The 21310-nt window shown below is 38.1% G+C and overlaps 1 protein-coding gene, 1 long non-coding RNA gene and 1 pseudogene across 2 annotated transcripts in view; 2 read left to right on the top strand and 1 right to left on the bottom strand.

The window, feature by feature from the left end:
• LOC123283988 (uncharacterized) overlaps positions 1–5694 on the bottom strand; it is a 13963-nt gene extending 8269 nt beyond the window's left edge. The window contains exon 1 of the long non-coding RNA XR_006524813.2: positions 1–5694. This is a non-coding gene — a long non-coding RNA (uncharacterized lncRNA).
• LOC139039727 (ligand-dependent nuclear receptor corepressor-like protein pseudogene) overlaps positions 1–14227 on the top strand; it is a 56545-nt pseudogene extending 42318 nt beyond the window's left edge.
• Positions 13786–21310, top strand: LOC123283869 (large ribosomal subunit protein uL15m-like). Its single transcript, XM_070480900.1, has 6 exons — positions 13786–13863; positions 14384–14535; positions 15292–15450; positions 16050–16215; positions 18738–18861; positions 19361–21310. The coding sequence occupies exons 1-6, from the start codon at positions 13786–13788 to the stop codon at positions 19696–19698; spliced, it is 1017 nt and encodes a 338-aa protein (XP_070337001.1). The 3' UTR covers positions 19699–21310.

Here is a 21310-nt window from a genome sequence, read left to right as displayed (position 1 = left end):
AGACTAGAGCTTTTCATTGCTGGTGTGAGGCCCTTCAGAATCTTACTTCCTTTTGTCACAGCAACCTGCAAGTTTCAGTTTGGTGGCTGCTCTCTCAGCCTGGGTCCTGGAATTAGATAAAAACTAGAGTTCCCAGATGATCCTTGATGAGATTATGATATAATCAAGAAATAAACCTTTGCTTAGAAAGTGCTAAAAATTCCTTTGTATCATTCAGTTCAAATGTCCCTTCAGAGAGGCAATCCTTGACCACACAGTCTAAAACCCACCACAAATATCAGTTGCTGTCCAGCACAATCCCCTGTTTAATTGTCTTCATAGTACTCTTTACTTTCAGAAATGGTTTTATCTATCTGCACTTCTTTATTCTATTCCCCACCCCCTGCCCAAAAAAGCCCCCAGAATACTCCATGAGAATAGAAGACTTGCCTGTTTCATTCACTGCAGTATTCCCAGCACTTTGAGGATAGAGAGACATGAAAGAATCAGATTAGCCTAATTTTTATAGGCCATGGTAAGTGCAGTGTGAAGTCACTGAAGGGTAATGAGACTCTGACTACTTTTGGAGAATGGACTGGAAGCGGGCAACAGTGGAAGTGAAAGTAGACCAGTCAGTAAACTCTAGCATTGTTCTAGGCAAGATAAAGGGGGGTTGAACAAGTATGGTGTTTGTAGATCAAAAAGATAGGTCTTGTTTATGTGGGAATTAGGGAAGAGAAGCATCAAGAAGACTCTTAGGTTGCTGGCTTTAATAACTAGATAAATGGAGGTGCCATTTAATGAGATGGGGAATATAAGGGAAGAGCACTTTGGGGGGACTGTGGCAGAGAGTTGGATATCTAGAATTTCCTTCTGACTATGTTATGAAGACATCCTAGTCAAGATGTCAATTAAACAGCTAGATACTGTCCATGAAAATAATCCATAACCAATCTATAAACGAAAATTTGGGTGAATTTGTTCTGAGCTGAAATCTGAGGACCATGGCCCGGGGCCTTTCTTCCCACAGGAAGAAAGGGCACCAAAGAAGTGAGGTGTACAGAGTGGTTATATACCCCCAGGCAGGACGTTTCACATATGATTGAAATGTCCCTCCCACAATAGTCACAAGATTGCCCTGTCAGCACAGCACTTGATGGACACAGCAGGTAGTAGGTCTGCTATCTCAGAGGGCCTAGCAGGAGGCAAGTCTGTTGTCTCGAGCTGGGCAGTCACAGGTGAGCACAGCAATCAGTTTCTAGCCTAAGGAAAGACGCTTAAGCCTTAAGGAGATGCCAACTTTGGGAGAGGGAGGGAAGTTGCACCTTTATCTCAAGGGCCTTTGTTCTTGCCATAGGGAATATCTAAAGCGGATATACAATGCATGCTCAACAGCCACGGTCAGGCCCTTTTGGAAAGACAAGGTCAGGCCGAATTAGGTTTACACCAAATGGCTTCCTCATATTCTCCAATATATCCTATTGCTTGCCATTTTTATTTGTCAATACAAACAAGTTGAACTCAGATTTGGGATGCAGATATAAACCTGAGAATTTATAAACCATTTAAGATCACCTGTGTTGGGGAAGTGGGAGAATTCCCCCCCTTTTCCTTAAGGTTCTTATGGCTGGTCAAATAATTTAAAAGGCAGGTTAGCAGGAGAAAAATCAAACAAAGTTTAATAGCATGTATACATGGGAGAAACTCAGGAGAAACAGTAACTCAGTCATCTGGCTGAGGCTGCCTGTTTAAATTTCTTCAGCTACAGACAAGGAGGATGTTGGGGGTAGTGATTTGGAGCTTCAAAGGGGAGGAAGGCAACTCCTGGAAATGGAAAAGCAAATGTTTGGTAAATAGAACTTTGATAAGAATGGGCTTAGCAAGGATCCTCCCAGTCTACCAGATACCCAGAGTTATCTAAGGTGATGGCTTGTCCTGGGGACTGGCCTTTATTTTAAATTTCTTTTAGTCAGTTGGGGAGAAGGTGGAATGTTCTTCCTGAGTCTTCTGAGCCTTTATTTTCTTCAGCTTGAAATAATCCACATACCAGAGTGGTGCATCTTGCGGGGGGGGGGGGGTGGGTCATGCCCTGAACCCCATCACCTGCATAGGAAAAATAGATTTCAACATTTAGGGGTTAGATAGTATAAGAGGAGCCACTAAAAGTGAGAGAAGCATGGGCTATCCAGAAACCCAACAAGAAAAGTATTTCAAGGAGCAAGTGCTCAACTGCTTTGAATGCTGCTAAGAACTCATTTAAGAGAACAGAGAATTGATATTTTTTTCAGCTTTATTGAGGTATAATTAACATTAAAAAATTGTACATATTTAATGTATACATTGTGATGAAGTTGGACAATATGCTTACACCCATGATACCATCACCACAATCCTGGTAATAAATATATCCATCACCTCCAAAAGATTTCTTACGTCCCTTTGCTTTTGTGTGTGTGTGTGGGAAGAACATTTAACATAAGACTTATCCTCTTAAGTTTATAATGTTGTAGATCTCTAGAACTTATGTATCCTGCATAACTAAAACTTTATGCTGAACAACAACTCTCCATTTTCCCCACTCCCGTCCCCTGCTTGTCTAAGTTTGACTATTTTAGATACCTCCTATAGGAGAAATCATGCTATATTTGTCATTCTGTGACTGACTTGTTTCAGTTAGCATAATATCTTTTTTTTTATTGAGTTAATGATAGGTTACAATCTTGTGTGATTTCAGTTGTACATTAATGTTTGTCATTCGTGTTGTAGGTGCACCATCTCACCCTTTGTGCCCGCCCCCCACCCCACCTTTCCCCTGGTAGCCACTAATCTGTTCTCTTTGTCCACATTTTTAAATTCCTCCTATGAGTGGAGTCATACAGAGATTATCCTTCTCTAACTGGCTTATTTCACTTAACGTAATTCCCTCAAGGTCCATCCATGTTGTTGCAAATGGGATGATTTTGTTCTGTTTTGCAGCTGAGTAGTATTCCATTGTATATATATACCACAACTTCTTTATCCATTCATCTGTGGATGGACACTTAGGTTGCTTCCATGTCTTGGCTATTGTAAATAATGCTGCAGTGAACATTGGGGTGCATAGGACTTTTGGGATTGCTGACTTCAAGCTCTTTGGATAGATACCCAGTAGTGGAATGGCTGGATCGTATGGTAGTTCTATTTTTAGTTTTTTGAGGAATCTCCGTAGTGTTTTCCATAGTGGCTGCAGTAGTTTGCATTCCCACCAGCAGTGTATGAGGGTTCCATTCTCTCCACAACCTCTCCAACATTTGTTACTATTAGCTTTAGATATTTTTGTCATTCTAATGGGTGTAAGGTGATATCTCAGTGTAGTTTTCATTTGCATTTTCCTGATGATCAGCGATGATGAGCGTCTTTTCATGTGCCTATTAGCCATCTGTATATCTTCTTTGGAGAAATGTCTGTTCATGTCTCCAGCCCATTTTTTGATCGGGTGGTTTGATTTTTTGTTGTTGAGTTGTGAGAGTTCCTTATATGTTATGGATATCAAGCCTTTGTCAGATATATGACTTGCAAATATTTTTTCCCAGTTAGTGGGTTGTTTTTTTGTTTCAATCCTGTTTTATGTGCCTTGAAGAAGCTCTTTAGTCTGAAGTCCCATTTGTTTACTCTTTCTATTGTTTCCCTTCTCTGAGAAGACATGGTGTCCGAAAAGATCCTTTTAATACTGATGTCAGAGAGTGTACTTGCCTACGTTTTCTTCTAGAAGCCTTATGGTTTCAGGTCTCACCTTTAGGTCTTTGATCCATTTTGAGTTTATTTTAGTGAATGGTGAAAAAGAATGGTCAGTTTTCATTCTTTTACATGTGGCTTTCCAGTTTTCCCAGCACCATTTTTGGAAAAGACTTTCTTTTCTCCGTTGTATGCACTCAGCTCCTTTGTCGAAGATAAGCTGTCCATAGATGTGTGGTTTTATTTCTGGGCTTTCAATTCTATTCCATTGATCTGTTCACCTGTTTTTGTACCAGTACCATGCTGTTTTGATTACTGTAGCTTTGTAGTAAATTTTGAAGTCAGGGATTGTGATGCCTCCCGTTTTGTTCTTTTCTCTCAGGATTGCTTTAGCAATTCGGGGTCTTTTGTGGCCCCATATAAATTTTAGGATTCTTTGTTCTAATTCTGTAAAGAATGTCATTGGGATTCTGATGAGATAGCGTTGAATCTGTAGATTGCTTTAGGTAGAACGGACATTTTAACTATGTTTATTCTTCCCATCCATGTACATGGAATGTCTTTCCATCTCCTTATGTCGTCATCCAATTCTCTCAGAAAGGCCTTGCAATTTTCATTATATAGGTCCTTCACTTCCTTGGTTAAATTTACCCCGAGGTATTTTATTCTTTTTGTTGCGATTGTGAATGGTATTCAGTTAGCATAATATCTTCCGGGTCCATCTATGCTTTTACAAATGGTAGTATTTCCTTAATTTTTAAGTTTGAATAATGTTTAATTGTGTGTATATCCCACACTTTCCTCATTTTCTTTATCCACTTGCCTATTGATGGACATTTGAGTTGTTTCTCTATCTTGACTATTGTGAATAATGCTGCAATAAATGTGGGAGTGTAGATATCTCTTCACAATCCTAATTTCAAGTCTTTGCATATATACCCAGGAGTAGAATTGCAGGATCATGTGGTAGCCTATTTTAATGTGGTTGTTTTTGGTGAGGAAGATGGACCCTGAGCTAACACACCTGTTGCCAATCTTCCTCTTTTTGCTTGAGGAAGATTGTCGCTGAGCTAACATCTGTGCTAATCTTCCTCTACTGTATGTGGGATGCTTTCACAGTGTGGCTAGACGAATGGCACTAGGTCCATGTCCAGGATCTGAACCTCCGAACCCCAGGTCGCCAAAGTGGAGCACACGAACTTAACCACTATGCCATCGGGTTGGCCCCAATCTTCCTCTATTTTTTGTACGTGGGATGCCACCACAGAGTGGCTTGATGAATGGTGTGTCGGCCCACACCTGGGATCTGAACCCATGAAACCCCAGCCGCCAAAGCGGAGCGAATAACTTCACCACTATACCACCAGGCCAGCCTCTATTTTTAATTTTTCTTTTTTTTGAGGAAGACTGGCCCTAAGCTAACATCTGCTGCCAATCTTCCCCTTTGTGCTTGAGGAAGAGTGGCCTTGAACTAACATCTGTGCCAATCTCCCTCTATTTTATATGTGGGTTGCTACCACAGCATGGCTTGACAAGCGGTGAATGTCTGCACCCAGGATCTGAACCTGCAAACCTGGGCTGCAGAAGCGGAGAGAGCTGAACTTAACCACTACACCACAGGGCCAGCCCCTACTTTTAATTTTTTGAGGAACCTCCATACTGTTTTCCATAGTGGCTGCACCATTTTGCATTCCCACCAACAGTGTACAAGGGTTCCAATTTCTCCACATCCTTGCCAACACTTGCCATTTTCTGTTTTTTGGTAATAGTCATCCTAACATTTGTGGGTGATATCTCAATTGTGATTTTGATTTGCATTTCTTATCAGATTTGGCAATATGGAGGTTATTCATAGGAAAACATATGAATCAAAGAGGAGGAAAAGAGAGTCCACGTAGAACTCTCAAGAAGTTTTGCTATGAAAGCAAGCAGAGAAATAGGCTCAGCTAGAGGGATTACGGGGTAAAGAAAAGTGGTGTTTTGTCTTTGTTTTTTTAAGATGAGCGATATTACAACATTTTTTATGATGAAGAGACCATCCAGCCTGAGGAGAGATTGATGATGCAGTAAAGAGAGGGGATACGGAAAACAACTAAACCCCTAACTAGGTGGCAGACGTAGGAGTCCAGATCGCAGCTGGAAAGACTGAACATTAACAGAGGAAAAGCCACTTCCTTCTCTTTACTATGATGCAGAAGATAAATGCAGTTGTAGGAAGGATTGTACATTTCGTGGTGGGATGTGGGAGAAATTCCCTATCTCGTGACTTTTTTCTGAAGTATAAAGGAAAATCATTGGCCAAGAGAGAACATACAAAATAGTCATCGCGGAGAGTGAAAAAGTAAGTTTTCTAAAACCCTGGAAAAGGATGACCGGCTTAAGGTTTGTGATCATGAATTTAAAGAAAGCTTGTCAGCCTGAAAGCCAGTTCTTTGTGGCCAGGAAAGAGGGCAATAATGAAAAGTGTTCTAGAGAGAGCAAATACAGTAATTGTTGTAGCTTCTTATTTACCCTAAATGATCACTTAAAGTGTATAAGTACATTATAATCTATAACAATGTTAAAGAAAATATATAGCTAACAGAAGTTGGCAAGTAGAAGGAGCAAAGAAGTGTGAGAGGTTAGGTGTGTAAGTATCTTCATCTCGCACAGAGTGAGGAGCTAATGTATAATTTTGACAGTTGAAAATCCAAAAAACAGATGTTTGAAGTACTTACCTTATTTAAATTATACGGTTTATCATAAAATAACTAAAATACTAAGAGGAAATAGTTTAAATTTAATCTAAATCCTCACCTGTCATAAGATAAGTGAATCCACAATGTCAAAAATTGATAAAACAATTAGTGATTGAGATCCTTTAATTTATAAATATGGAGGCAGTCCCCGGAAGAAATAAAAAAAAAAAGTGAAAAGTAATTACCTGTGGAGAACTTTTGTTCCTCATTATTATTTTGTATGACTTGATTTTTTTCATAACAAATGTATGCGTTAGTATACTTTAATAAAATTAAAACAGAAACTATTTAGCTGTGAATGAAGGCCTTGAAGTCAGGGCCAAGCTTTGATACAACTGGGTAGGTTTTGTCGAGGTGACATTTATTTCCAGCCCCTTCCCGTGCCCTCTGATTGGCTCTCTCGGAATTGGTTTTCTCCCAGTATCAAAGGGATTCACTGCCCTCCTGCCCCTGGCTTCCTCCCGCCTTCACTGAGGAAAAGCACATCTCTGGTTGTTTTCTGCTCCTCAACTTTGATCATTACAAAATGAGTCTATTCTTGGTCTCATTCTTAAAATGATTTGTTTTTGGCGCTCCGGGGCTCGCGCCCCTGCCTCGTGCCTGCGCCGCTCGTATGTAAATGAGGGCGCGTGACGCGGGACGCGGATGGACAAGGGAAGAGAGAGAGTGGCCGCTGCCCTCGCCGCCCGGTGCCGGAGCCCTCGGTGCGCGGCGGAGAGGAGAGGAGACGAGAGGATGCCGGCGGGAACTCGAGTCTTGGCGCCACCGTCTCATGCACTGTGTAGGTTTTGAGAGTATTTTAGAAGGGCTTTATGGACCACGGCTACGAAGAGACCTGAGTTTATTTGAAGGATTGTCTACCATCTCTTGATTCTTCACAGTCAACACCAACAGAGGAACTGTCATCTCAGGCCAGTCCAACACTGAAAGACTGAATGCCAAGCAGAAAATTACCTAAATGCACTCTTTCGAAAGAAAGACCTTCCTCAGAACTGTGATCCTAACATTCCCCTAGTTGCTCAGGAATTAATGAAAAAGATGATACGTCAGTTTGCAATTGAGTATATTTCAAAAAGTGGTAAAATTCAAGAGAATAGAAATGGTTCAATTGGACCAAGTCTAATATGTAAAAGTATTCAAATGAATCAAGCAGAAAACTCCCTTCAGGAAGAACAGGAAGGCCCCTTAGACCTCACTGTGAATCGAATGCAAGAACAAAATACTCAGCAAGGGGATGGAGTGTTAGATCTCTCTACAAAGAAAACCAGCATAAAATCTGAAGAGTCATCCATATGCGATCCTTCTGAAAATTCAATGGCTGGGAGACTACAGAGAAACAGAGAGGACTATGTGGAAAGAAGTGCTGAGTTTGCAGATGGTTTGCTCTCAAAAGCTTTGAAAGACATTCAGTCTGGAGCACTGGACAGAAATAAAGCAGGCATACCTCAAAAAACTTTACTTCTCCACTTAGAAGCCTTACCAGCAGGGAAGCCTGCATCTTTTAAAAACAAAACTCGAGATTTCAATGATAGTTACTCATATAAAGACAGTGAAGAAACTTGTGCAGTGCTGCAAAAAGTAGCCCTGTGGGCAAGAGCTCAAGCAGAGCGCACAGAAAAAAGTAAACTCAATCTACTTGAAACCTCAGGATTAAAATTCCCAACAGCTTCCAGTTACCTCCATCAGTTAACTCTACAGAAGATGGTTGCTCAATTTAAAGAAAAAAATGAAAGCCTACAATATGAAACTTCACATCCTACTGTACAGTTAAAAATTCCTCAACTACGAGTAAGTTCTGTTTCAAAACCACAACCTGATGGTCCTGGTCTGCTGGATGTTATGTATCAAGTTTCCAAAACCTCTCCAGTCCCAGAAGGATCAGCTCTCCAAAAACTGAAAAATATACTCCCTAAACAGAAGAAAATAGAATGTTCTGGGCCCGTAACTCACTCAAGTGTTGACTCTTACTTTCTACACGGGGACTTCTCTCCTTTGTGTCTTAATTCTAAAAATGGAACAGTTGATGGAACCTCTGAAAATACTGAAGATGGATTGGATCGAAAAGATAATAAGCAGCCCAGGAAAAACCGTGGCCGTTATCGGCAGTATGATCATGAAATAATGGAAGAGGCTATTGCAATGGTAATGAGTGGAAAAATGAGTGCTTCCAAAGCACAAGGAATTTATGGGGTACCTCACGGCACTTTAGAATACAAGGTAAAAGAAAGATCTGGAACACTGAAGACTCCTCCTCCGAAGAAACTCCGAGTACCAGACACTGGGTTATATAGTATGACAGATTCAGGGACTGGCAGCTGCAAAAACAGCAGCAAGCCTGTGTAGATTACTTGTTAGGAAAGTGTTTGTACGTGTGTGTTTGTGTGTTTGTGTGTGTGTGTGCACAGGTGTGTGTTTGTGTGTCTGTATACACACACGTGGGAATTACAGATGCTCACTCTGACAGGAGACATGAAATTTTGCAGTTCAAAAACCACTTACATGCCTTTTGAAAAAAAGTTTTATTCAGGGTTTTCACTGTGGACAGAATTATATAGTTGCTTACTTAATTCTGATAGTTTGTATTTAATCCTTGTATAAATAGGTGAAAAAGATTCAGGTTTTCTTTAGTAGTCAATAGCATAAAGCGTTGTGGGAAAACAAGTAATTGTCAAGTGAAACATTTTTATAGGTGAAAGACCACCCCAGCCATTCAGTTAAACCATCTTATAATGGAAATATGCTATTAATAGTTTTTAAACATTTTTACCTAACATACTTACAGTTACTGTAAGTACGTCAAACAACCAATCAGAGTTTAAATACGCAGCTATCTCCATACTAAGAAAAATTAATATATACAGTATTAGGACACTACAGTGCATTCTATGAATATAGAATATGAATATGAAATGCACTCAAGTGCATCCACCAGGAATAGACAAGAAAACCTTAAATGATATGTATAATGAAATTTAATATTTATCATTTAATAGTTGTTTTAGCAGGAAGTTGGGGTTTATAAGGTATACACTTTTTGAAAAAAACTGACACATTGTTAACCCCAGGAGCTATAAAATCCTTTAACATAAGATGGAATACTAAGAACAAAAAGTAATTTAAATTTAATTATTAAAATAATTTAATTTTGTTTTTCATTTGAAAAATAAGCTCATGCGTAAGATTAGAAAAGAAAGTTGCAATGCAACTTAGAGCATGTTTATAATGTGCACAGACAAAGCTTGAGAATGATCATTTTGGTTTAAATGTGCTGGTTAGTTGATGTTATGACTACTTTAAATTTTAAGGATTGTGATAGACTCCTACTATTGAAAAACCTCAGTGTAACTATAGTATATTTGCTGCTGTGACATTTCAAAACATTTTCAGTTTATCAAAATGAATTACAGATTTCATTTTGGTGGGCGATACATTATCATTTTGCTAATAACCAAATTTGCAGTTTGTTCAGGGTCTTAAATGGATTTACAAATATTTAACACTGAAGCTGTTTTGAACTTTCAGTAATGTAAACTCTACTAATTGGGCAGTTAGAAGCTGGGCAGTGCATTTTAACTTTTACTAGCCTCATAAAAGAGACCAGTAATTTTTATATAGCAGTTTTAAAATGTGGTTCAGAGTATCCATGTTGGATTTATGGAGTATGCTGTTTTAGTGGTAAAATGTTATAAAGCATGTGCCTCCATATAAAGATTGGGGATTTGCTTCATATGTTCACACTTCTCCGAGTGCCCCTTTGCTCTGTTAAAAGTCAGGTTCTGATCATTTTTCTAAGCCAGTTTTCCTAAGTCCAAAAGGAATACTTAAAGCTGAATTTAAAAAATAAGTGCACCTTGTCAAATACTTGTGTTTTTACACTTGTGTTTGTGTGTATCTAATAATCACATATACATGTAATACTAAAGAGATTTTCAGCTATTACATTGAAAAACTGCTTACATATGTATAAGGAAACTGAAGAGAGGAAAATACACAACCAAGTAGATATTTGGTCTCTTCGATCCATACTGAACCCTCTTCAGCAATTAATGTTACCTGCATGCTAGGGTATGAATCCTCTCGCTCTTTTTTATTCCCCCAAGAAAGTATACATAATAGATTGCAAAACAGCAGATGTCAGGGTCATCTTTCTTTTTAAAGAATTAAGCCATATTTTGTGAGGGCCAGAACTTGGATGATTTAATGTATTTCCCCTCCCCGCCCCCCGCGCCCCCAGTGAAAAGCAAAGTTAATGTTTCAACACAATTTTATTGACCTCTTTATACAGAATTTTACTTGCAAAAATTTGGGGGCTTGAAGGCATTACATAATATTTATATTGTATTGAGCTTTTTTATTCCTCACACTATATTTACATTAATAAATTGATTGAGAAGTTTATAGTAAAGGGATACTTACAGAACACTTTTATATCATTTAAAAGATGACCTGACCAAAAACTTGACAGGATTCATAAAATCAGGGATCATTTTGCTATTGACTTCACAGTGCTCACTAGTTTTATAGGTAATATTATAGTTAATTTGCCGCGTTTTAGTACTTGTGTTATTTATTTTTGGTCAGAAATAGTAAATTAAATATTTTTTGATAGTTTGTAGGTAATGATGAACTCCTAACTTTTAAAAGAAACAAAATGTTTCTAGTTATTGAGTTCCCTTTTGATTATACAAACTTGGAAAGGCAGGGAAATTTATGGGTTCCTCTTCCCCCCCAGTGATTCCATTAAGGTATTCTCTATGTTAAACTTTCAAAGTACTTTATAAATTTAGTTACCAGTTATTACTTATTAATTATTTTCTGAAAAATCCAGTTTCAGCAGACTTTTAATGAAGGTGAAAGCAACCATTATGTGCTTTGTACTTATTTGAATGTTCCTCAAGTATTTTATATTTTAAAAAAAGAAAAAAAAAGAAGGCAAAGGAAAAACAGTGCCTCTGTTTTTAGAAAACTCCTGCTCAGTAAAGTTGTTTAAACCATTTCTGGTAGCTAATGATAATTTTATATTGTATACTAACTTTAGTGAGACTGATTTTTTTAGTTGTTTACAGTACAAATACTTGTATTTGTTTTTTAATGGCAGTATTTCCATTGTCGCAGTAATTTAGTAAAACTCTGGCTGCCTTGATTTTGACAGATTTTGTTAATATAAACTGATTGTTAGGCAATTAGTTATATTTATGCATAAATCAATTGCTCTATAATTCATGAATTATTTATTACAGTATTTTCTAATGAATTCATGTATCTGTCTTGTGTTGTGAATGTACTGTAATTCTCTTCCTACTTTGTGGTGTTATATATCTAAATCTGATTGTATGAATTTTAATTGTTCAGTTAACGTGTTTCTAGGTTGTAATTTGTAGTAAAGCTCTTCAATGCTTTTGCACTTAAATTTAAAAAATAAATAAATAAATAAAAAATAAAAATGATTTGGTTTTGGCTCATGGTAAAGATCAGTAATAATCTAATAACTGAAATTCCCTTCCTCCTCCTGTTCCCATCCCTGCCAAATATTATTTAATGTGTGATCTCATTTAGGGAGATTAGATGGGAGAGTTTTATATGCATGTTTTTGTTTTTTAATCTCAGAAACAGAGGGTTAAATTGATCAGATGCTTCACTTCACGGTGTATTAGTATTATGGTTCATACCAAGTACCTCATGTGATAAATTTATCCCCTTTTATTTTCATCCCCCTCTCTCATTCTCTACCCACCTTGAGAATTTTAACTCTAAATAATGAGCTCAAAAGAATTCATCTCTGTTGGCAGACTGTTAAGGCACTGGGATAGGTAGGGGAAAATTATTTGGGAGTGTGTGAGAAAGAGGCCTTCCCAAGGAACTTCAAATTACACCATCTTTACAGGGCTTGTTTTATTCTTTTTACATAATGATTCAGTAGTCACTATCAACTGGGACTGGAATTAGGATGGACTTTAAATCTCTCGTTGAGATGTTTTCTTATGGCAAGGTCTCATTAACATCATTTAAACAGAGTGTAGCACAACACCCCCAGCAGGTGGGTGCTTAATAAGTATTATCATGCAATGACAATGATGCTGTAAAACTATAGGCTTCAGGTAAGGGTTGATGACTTATTCACCACACACCTTAACCTACATTCTTAAAACACAGATGAAACTCATTAAATTATTTTGACAGTTTTATATGCTTCATCAACATGTTGGATATGGGATAAACAAACGGCCTACAGTTAACTACAAACAATTATTTCCACTATTATTAACGGATGTTCACCAATAACATTATATAACCTACACAACAAAGAGCATCTACTTGCAAGAAATGCAGCACATTGTTTTTTATTTCCTGTATCTCATCTATTCAATACACATTTTTTCCATGAGAAACATTATTGGTGTTAACACTCATCCGAAAGTTCATTACTTAATGCAAACGATTTTCTAGGTAGAGAAAAAAATTGTATATATTTCTGTAGATTAGGGCACGTTTTGCAACATATTTTGTAATTTTCCTCTCGGAAGTATGAAAATTCTAAAGAAAAGATTATGAAATATATTGAAGTAAAACCTCTTAAAGGCAGGAACTAGCTTTTTTTTTTTTCAGTATTTTGTACTTCTAAATAGAGTCTGGACTTTATCTTCACATTGTTTGATAGAACTCATATATCTGTATTTTTCTTGAATTTGCATTAGTAGGTCCACAAGAGACGTACTTTTTTTTTTTAACTTTTATAAAATACTCCATTTGGGAAAGTCTGTCCTACTAGATTTCAAACAACGTGGGAGCAAGATCTTGTTTGACTTCATCCACGTATATTTTTCAGTAACAAGTTTCAGTGTCTTGCTCATAAATATTGCTTAAATAAAGCATGAATGCAAATTTTTCTTTCTGTAGTATTTTATACTTGTTTTAAAATAAGTTGAAAAGGGTTTAATTAAACATAGAAGTAGCTCCCCTCCAAAAATTTCTCTCCTTCACTATTTGTGATCACTAAGAGGAACCAGAAAGAACAACTCCCCAGCGAGACAAGTGAAATATAAAAAGAGTAAGAGAAAGAAAAAGAAAGGAACCTTGTCTTCTATACCACATTCACTTAAGACAAAAATAGGGAAGCTATTTTTTAGCTTGAAAATAATGTTATGTATTCTATGCTACAGATATTCAATTTTATATCCTAGGAAACACTACTGTTCTACTAGGAGGCAGTGTAAGTGTGAGTCCTGGCTCTGCCGCTTGTTGTGAGACCTTGGTTAAGCTACCTGACCTTGCCAACCCTTACCGTCCGGGTCCGTAAAAGGTAGTAGCATCTACCTCCACAAGCGATTGATCGAATAAGGCTGACAACACAGCGATGACACGTGCCAAGCGCTCCTATGGCACCTGTCATCAGGAGCAGCAGCTCAGTGAAGTTCGTTATCTCAGCGACTCGGTGGGTCAGTGCAGTACACGTAGAAGCACACTGATGGGAGTGCGTAGGTTGAATTTCATTACACAGGTTAGTATTAGCCAGGCATTTTACTAGCTGGACTCTGAGTATTGTTTAATCTCACTGTGTTTAATTAGCCAAATTCAAAATTAGTAATTCTGCGCTCAGGTTATCTCATTCTCCACGGCGCGGTCAGAGAAGACACTGCCTCTTGAGGATCGCAGACTGCAGCGTTTGCAGTGCGCGTTTGCTGTGGCGGAAGAGAACACCGGACGTTCAAGCCCGGGCTCAAGCCACGATCTCTCAAACCATGAAGACATCTGCAGCGAATTTACCAAAAAAAAAAAAAGGCAGAGCAACACCGACATGTCAATCTTCTAAAGCTTGCGAGGCCGCTGCCGGAGTCCAGGGCGCTGGCGCGCTCGCGGCATTGCGACAGGGGCGGGGCCGCGGCCGTAAAGCAGCGCCCCAGACCACGTGGGTCCAGGGCTCGGGACCTGCTCCGGACCCTGCCCCGGGTTAGCCTGGCCAACTGAAAGCCGAATCCGGGCTCCAGGAAACTGGTAAGTGGCTGGTGGCGTTGCGGGCAAGCGCTGGCGCACGGGGCGATGGAAGCGGCCCTGCACTGCCCGCGCTTTCCAGGGACTGCTTATTCCAGAGGGTATTGGGATGGAGGTAGGGTTTCTGAGTCCCTGTTCTCCTTAACTGCAGAGGAAAATCTTCTCGCGTGGTCTCAACTCGTAATACGGTTTATGCTTAAAAGCATAACTATTCTAGGGCGTAGGAGCGAAGTCGCACTGCAAAATGATTGTCCCGTTCAAAATTGGAATTAAAATGAAGGACTTTTCCAGTATAGCTTCATGGGAAAGAGTTGAATTGATTTATTCCGTTAGATGTCTCTTCAAATCACTAAATACAGCCAGAAAAGCTGTTAGGTGACGTACTGTAATTTTGAAAATCAGTCCGTTGCCTTCGTGAAGTGACAGGAAGTAAATTAAGAAAAATGTTTTCTTTATTAAAAATTAATCTTTAAATAAAATAATATATGGGTAGCAATGACATATTTACAATTCCAAAATAAAATTTCTGAACTATCATGTAAGCTTTGTTTGTTGTGGATGTTTAACTCTAGGTTTTTTTCCGTTCCAGCCTGTTGTAGAATCCTTATCCCCATCCCATCCTTGGAAGTTTGCCTTTGAAACACAGCTTGCACTTTGGTTGCAAGAATTAGGTACATCTTCAGAGGCAAAGATGCTGATTTAGAGTGTTTGGACGCTAGAGCAGCTAGGACAGTGCTTGGCACAAGGTAGTGTTAGCTAGTACTGGTTGGTTGGATGAATAAATAGTGTAACAAAAAATATACAGCGAAAAGATGAGATACAGTTTATAAAAAGGCATCTGTAGATCATAAAACTTTGTTCTTTCCTTTAGGAAAGACGACCGAGGGGGCGGAGAAGAGGTAGAAGATGTGGCAGAGGCGACAGATAAAGGAGAACGACAGAGAGGAACCCGGCCCCGACTGGGCTTTGAGGGAGGCCAGACTCCATTTTACATACGAATCCCAAAATACGGGTTTAATGAAGGACATAGGTAGGTTGTTCTGCTTTTTAAAGTAGAAAGCCCTGTTTTTCGCTGAGAATCACCTAAAAAATAGCTTGGTAGAAATTGATAGTCACTTTGAAGCAAACTTTTGCCCCTGTTCCTCTGAAGTATCTTTAGTCGTGCCATTAGTTTGGAATAGTAGGGAAAAAAGCCCAGACATTGAGCCTGCAAAATGGAGATAATGATGCCTGCTCTCCTGGTTGTTTAGAGGCTTAGCAATAATATATATAAAAACCTGGCTCATTGTGATTACCCAATAAATGACAACTACCATGGTTACTTTGAGTTCCATTAATGCATAATTCAGATAGTGGGTTAAATTTTCCCCAAATTTGTTTGTTGATTTGTGTAAATGAGTGAAGTAAAATGCTTAAGAGGCAAATTATTTTTAGCAAAATAAAGGAAATACTGGTTTTGTTTCATTACCAAAAATCAAGCAGTATAACGTTTCTGTTGTAGTCAGGAGGGTCTTATTTTGTTACCATCTAAATTGTTGGAGGAAAATAGAGAACAAAACTTTTAAGTTGATTTGGAGAACTTAGAGGAAGAGAGTTGAGTTTTCCAACTGTTACTCTCTTGTTTTGTAGCTTCAGACGCCAGTATCAGCCTTTGAGTCTCAACGGGCTGCAGTATCTTATTGATTTGGGTCGAGTTGATCCTACTCAGCCTATTGACTTAACCCAGCTTGTCAATGGGAGAGGTGTGACCATCCAGCCATATAAAAGGGATTATGGTGTCCAGCTGGTAGAGGAGGTAAGTCTGGATTAGTATTTTTGGAGTTAGATAGGAGGCTATTTCTGATTTTCATATAATCTATACTCTGCCTCCTTTGTTTTTATCCCTTTTGAATTGTTACAACCATTACATAGTGGTGATTGTGTTTATACTCAGTTGTGGTTTTAGAAAGCCAGCATGATCACGATACTCAGTTGTGGTTTTAGAAAGCCAGCATGATGACGTCGAGGGGCCTCTGTTCCCATGGTCCGGGAATGCTCTTCTCCCGTGTGTCCGTTCAGCTTGTTCCCTCCCTCCCTTTGGTTCTCTGTTCAGATCTGATAATATCAGAAAGGTCTTTTTTGATTTTCTTTTATAAAGGAACACTCAGCCCCCACCCGCTTCCCCCACAGTCGTACTCTGTCTGCATTACTCTGCCCGAAGTATTTTTTCTTTGAATATATGAACACCTGACATTTATTACTAAGTAATGCATTTATTTTTCATTGTCTTCCTCAGTGTGATGTAAGTTCTTTGAGAGCAGGTACTGTGATTCATTCCTATGTTTGCAATACTGGAAATATTGGCTCATGATAATAACTCAGTATTTATGGAAGAAAGGGATCAAATCCAATTCTAATCGCAGTAAAGGACTTTTCTATTTATAGAAATTGGCCAGGAATTTCATAAGCAAATAAACGTGTTGTTAATTAACTACTCCTCCTTCTTGTTGTCAGTAATGTAACTGTGTGAGTAACTTAGTGTCCACTAGAGGGAGGCATATGTTTACGGAAAAACCTTTTAGATTCCTTTGAAAAAGTAAACCTTACGGATAAAGGATTTTCAAATAAGATGATTTGAAGATAGATTACCAAATATGCGATTAAGTCTCAGTATCCTACTCTGGGTGTATAAGGGAATGCACATGTAAATTGACATGGAAAAATCCGTGACCTCTTCAGCTGTTAAACTGCACATCCCAGCAACTCACAGGTATGTGTCTATTAAACTAACAAAAATAATCCTGAAAACGACACCAGGGCAGTGGTTGTGTAAGTACAGTTCCACATCGTTTACAGCTCTGTAAATTGATTTCAGATTTGTAGTAAATAGTGGATAATAAGACTTTCTGATTCTTCAGCATAAAATTACCAATTTGGAAAGATATGTTTTCAAGGAAAAACAAAATAAACCTAACTGATAGAAAGACATTCCTAAAAATGCTTTTATAATACTTAAAATACTGAAACTAACCCCAATGTCCAAGGATGGGGAGTGGTCAAGCAATCTATGGAATAGTAATTAAAAATCACAAATTATAGGGGCTGGCCCTGTGGCCTAGTGGTTAAGTTTGGCGCCCTCCCCTTCTGTGGCCTGGGTTCAGTTCCTGGGTACAGACCCACACCACTCGTCGACGGCCATGCTCTGGCAGCAACCCGCAGACAAAATAGAGAAAGACTGGCAACAGATGTTAGCTCAGGGTGAATCTTCCTCAGCAGAAAAAAAAAAAAAATCACAAATAATATGACAAGACCTTACTTTATTGAGTCAAACGTACCATAATTATTAAAATGCAGGTGGTATCATAGATGGAAAAAGTGTATCTTAGAATTGATGGAATATTTTTTAAATATATTAAAGGTTCATAATTAATAAAAGGAACTTGATTGGGAGCCAGCTTGTTTCAACCACACCAAAATAGGAAAAAATTCTTATCACTACAAAAAGAATGGTAATGATGCCATCTTTTTATTTTTGTCAGAATCTGTTTTGAAATTAAAATATAGCACATCCTAACTAAAGTGATCAAAAGTAGAACTTAAAAAAGTTCAGGACTACATTTTTCAGTGTTGACCATGGTAGGGAAAGGTAAAGTTATTTTCTGTCAGTTTAGAGGCTGTAATAAAGTCAATAACGAATGCAAAGTGAATTTCTGTTGTCCTTTGCTCCCTTTTTTCCTAGAGGGGGTGACCCCTCCAAAGCTCAGATATTTTATTCTTTCGCTGATTCTAGCCCACTCGTCCCCCTCTTTAACCTTCTCTTGGCCTCTTGCTTATTAAGGGATAGGAAGAGAAGTCATGATCTGTATCCTACAGCATAATGTTGTGGTTAAGAACACATACTGTGGCTGGACTGTCTGGGTTAGAATCCTAGCTTTGTGATTTTGGGCAAGTTATTTAACCTATCTGTGCTTCAGTTTCCCCATCTGTGAAGTTGGTTTAGCAATAATTCTGTCATAGGGTTGTTAGGAGGGTTAAACAGCCAACTATTACCGAAGTACTGGGAATGGGTGCTTATATTGGTGTCTACGAAATACATCAAGTGAAAATATAGTCATCTCTGCTCACAGGGAAGGAAAATGGGTAAAAGAAGGGGGCCTAGAAAATGTAAAAGAATTTGATGTTATTTGATAGGACCTCAAAGCAGAAGTCTTTGAAGTAGAATTGCTGTTACATTGTGGGCATTTTGGAGGAGAAAACACAGTGTAAAAAGGAAGCTTGCCATAGTTAATTTACTTTTAGCCAAGCTAGCTACTCACAGACTATTTTGACGTGTTACAGGGTGCTGATACCTTTAAGGCGAAAGTTACTATTGAAGTACAGTTGGCTTCGGAACTAGCCATTGCTGCAATCGAAGAGAGTGGTGGTGTCGTTACTACAGCCTTCTGTGATCCCAGAAGTCTGGGTAAGCTTGCTCTGCAGTCATTTTCTTCTCTCCCTCTTTGTCTCATGCTGGCTGCATGTGAGGATTGTAAAAGTCCTCATGGCTGTTTGACTTGCCCTTTCGACACCTCTGTTTTCTGTTTCAGGATTTCTTATTAGTGCTGTGGCTTGTGGGGCTCTGTCCTCTGATAGACCTCAGCCAGTAGGTCATAAAAAGGTTTTGTTTTTGTTTTTGAACACAGGGCTTAAATACAATGTTACCTATGTCTAGAAACTCACTAATGGTTGGTAACCCAGGAGTAACTCTGACTTTCAAGATACAAACTTTTGAAAATTAAGCATTTCCATTTGTTTACTTAAAACAAGCTTATTTAATTAAAAAAGTTCTTGGAATTAAGTTCTCATCTTGGTCATATTTAAAAATTAATGATTATAAAATACCGTTATTAAAAGAAAATCATCATGTAAATAAAATAGTCAACATTTGCATTTCTCTTTTTTTAAATTAAAAATTGTTTTAGAAATTCTCTGCAAACCTGTTCCATTCTTTCTGCGTGGACAACCCATTCCAAAACGAATGCTTCCACCTGAAGCACTGGTGCCGTATTATACTGATGCAAAGAATCGTGGTGACCTGGCGGATCCGGCCAAATTTCCTGAAGGAAGACTTGAACTCGCCCAGAAGTATGGTTATATTTTACCTGACGTTACTAAAGATGAACTCTTCAAAGTGCTTACTACTCGAAAGGACCCAAGGCAGATTTTCTTTGGTCTTGCTCCTGGACGGGTGGTGAATATGGCAGATAAGAAAATCCTGAAACCTACAGAGGAGAATGTCCTCAAGTATTACAGCTCATGAATTCCCTTCCAAGAAAGCAGAGTTGGAAAAGAGGACTGGAAAAGGAGGCAATGCGATAAAACAAAGAATTGGTGCGGTCACTGTGTTTGAGTGATGTCTACAACCTGGCTCTCAATAATACTTTCATCTTGGTCATTGTCTTATTTATTATCATAGTCATTATCAAGGAAACTCTGCCTAGCAATGGCTTAAACAAATTAGAGTTTTTTTCTTATTTTTTATCACCTAAGAAGAATTGGTAGTGATGGTAATAGCCATAGCAGTTCAATAATCTTGCAGTTTCTGTATCTGCAATTCTCAGGGCCTCTCCCCAAGACCCTAAGATGATCACCATGGCTTCAGTAAGAATAACCTTAAAGGGCAGGAAGCAGCGGGGAGAATGGTTCAAGCTATAGCTGCCCTGTTCATAAGGAAGCAAAAGTTTTCTCATGCCCACCCCTTGCAGACTTTCATATACATCTTATTATCCATAGCTGTGTCATTTGATTCCCTCTAAGGGCAATGAGGCTGACGCACTGAGACTTAACTATGCCTGCCTCTACAGTTGGTAGATGGGAGAGGCAGAACATCCTTGGAGATGGAAATTGATTAGCCAACCACTAAGGACTGCCAAAGTCATCAAAAAAGTTACTCATTCAGTATATATTTGTTGAATGTCAAGTATTCTAGGTTCTATTTAAATAACATAATATACATATATTTTATAGGGTACTTGATATTTACAAAATATATTTTTATAAATATAAAATAATTAAAAATACTTTAGAAAAGGTGCACTACTTCAAAAAAAGATCATAATAGAAGTTTTCAATGTACATTTTTTAAAATGTGCTTTCAAAAACTGTACCTAGGCATTCTGGAAAATGGAATGAAAACAGGTATTGCAGTTTGAATGGTACTACGCTAGAAAACAAAAGTAGATAGTTGCAGCAAAAACTTGTAGATATAAAGATGTTTCTGTGAGAACATAAAGGGCTGATGTACCCATAATGCACATGACAGAGGGTTTCACAATGTGCTGCCAGGCACCGTAGCTTTTAGATACTCGTCGATCCGTTGCTGCTGCTGTTAAGTTGGTTTTTCTTACTAATGCAATAGGATAGACTTAGGGTAGATGATGATAACACATTGTGTCCTGTGAGAAAATATTGGGCCGTGGAAAAGAGAAAATTAAAAGGGATGATTTAATTTTGAAGTTACATATATGATCCTGAAAGAGAGAAACAATAGGAATAGTATTATCTTATAATAGCACAACTATTTATTTGGTAATTTAAGACAACTGTTTAATATTATCTTTATTATGTTCAAGATTATCATTATTATGTTTAAGATATTATTATTATGTTTTTAAGACATAATTTTCACTCTGATCTCATTAGTAACAATATAACAAAAGTTGAGGCAAATTCATTTTTGTTTTCAATCTGAAAAAAGTCACTTTTGGAAGTTTCAAGAATGGAAAAAGTGCTATAAATGTGTTTCATTAAATTGTTCTTTTAAAAACGTATTTTGAAAGTCTACAACAATGTATGAACACACCATTTTACTATTAATTTCTTCTCCTGTACATATCCGTGAGACCAGAATAAAAATGGACTATTTTCCTGGC

This window comes from Equus asinus, chromosome 12 (assembly GCF_041296235.1).
Source record: "Equus asinus isolate D_3611 breed Donkey chromosome 12, EquAss-T2T_v2, whole genome shotgun sequence".
NCBI classification, from domain to species: domain Eukaryota; kingdom Metazoa; phylum Chordata; class Mammalia; order Perissodactyla; family Equidae; genus Equus; species Equus asinus.
The sequence above is the reverse complement of the archived record's forward strand: the minus strand, read 5'-3'. Positions and strand labels throughout refer to the sequence as shown.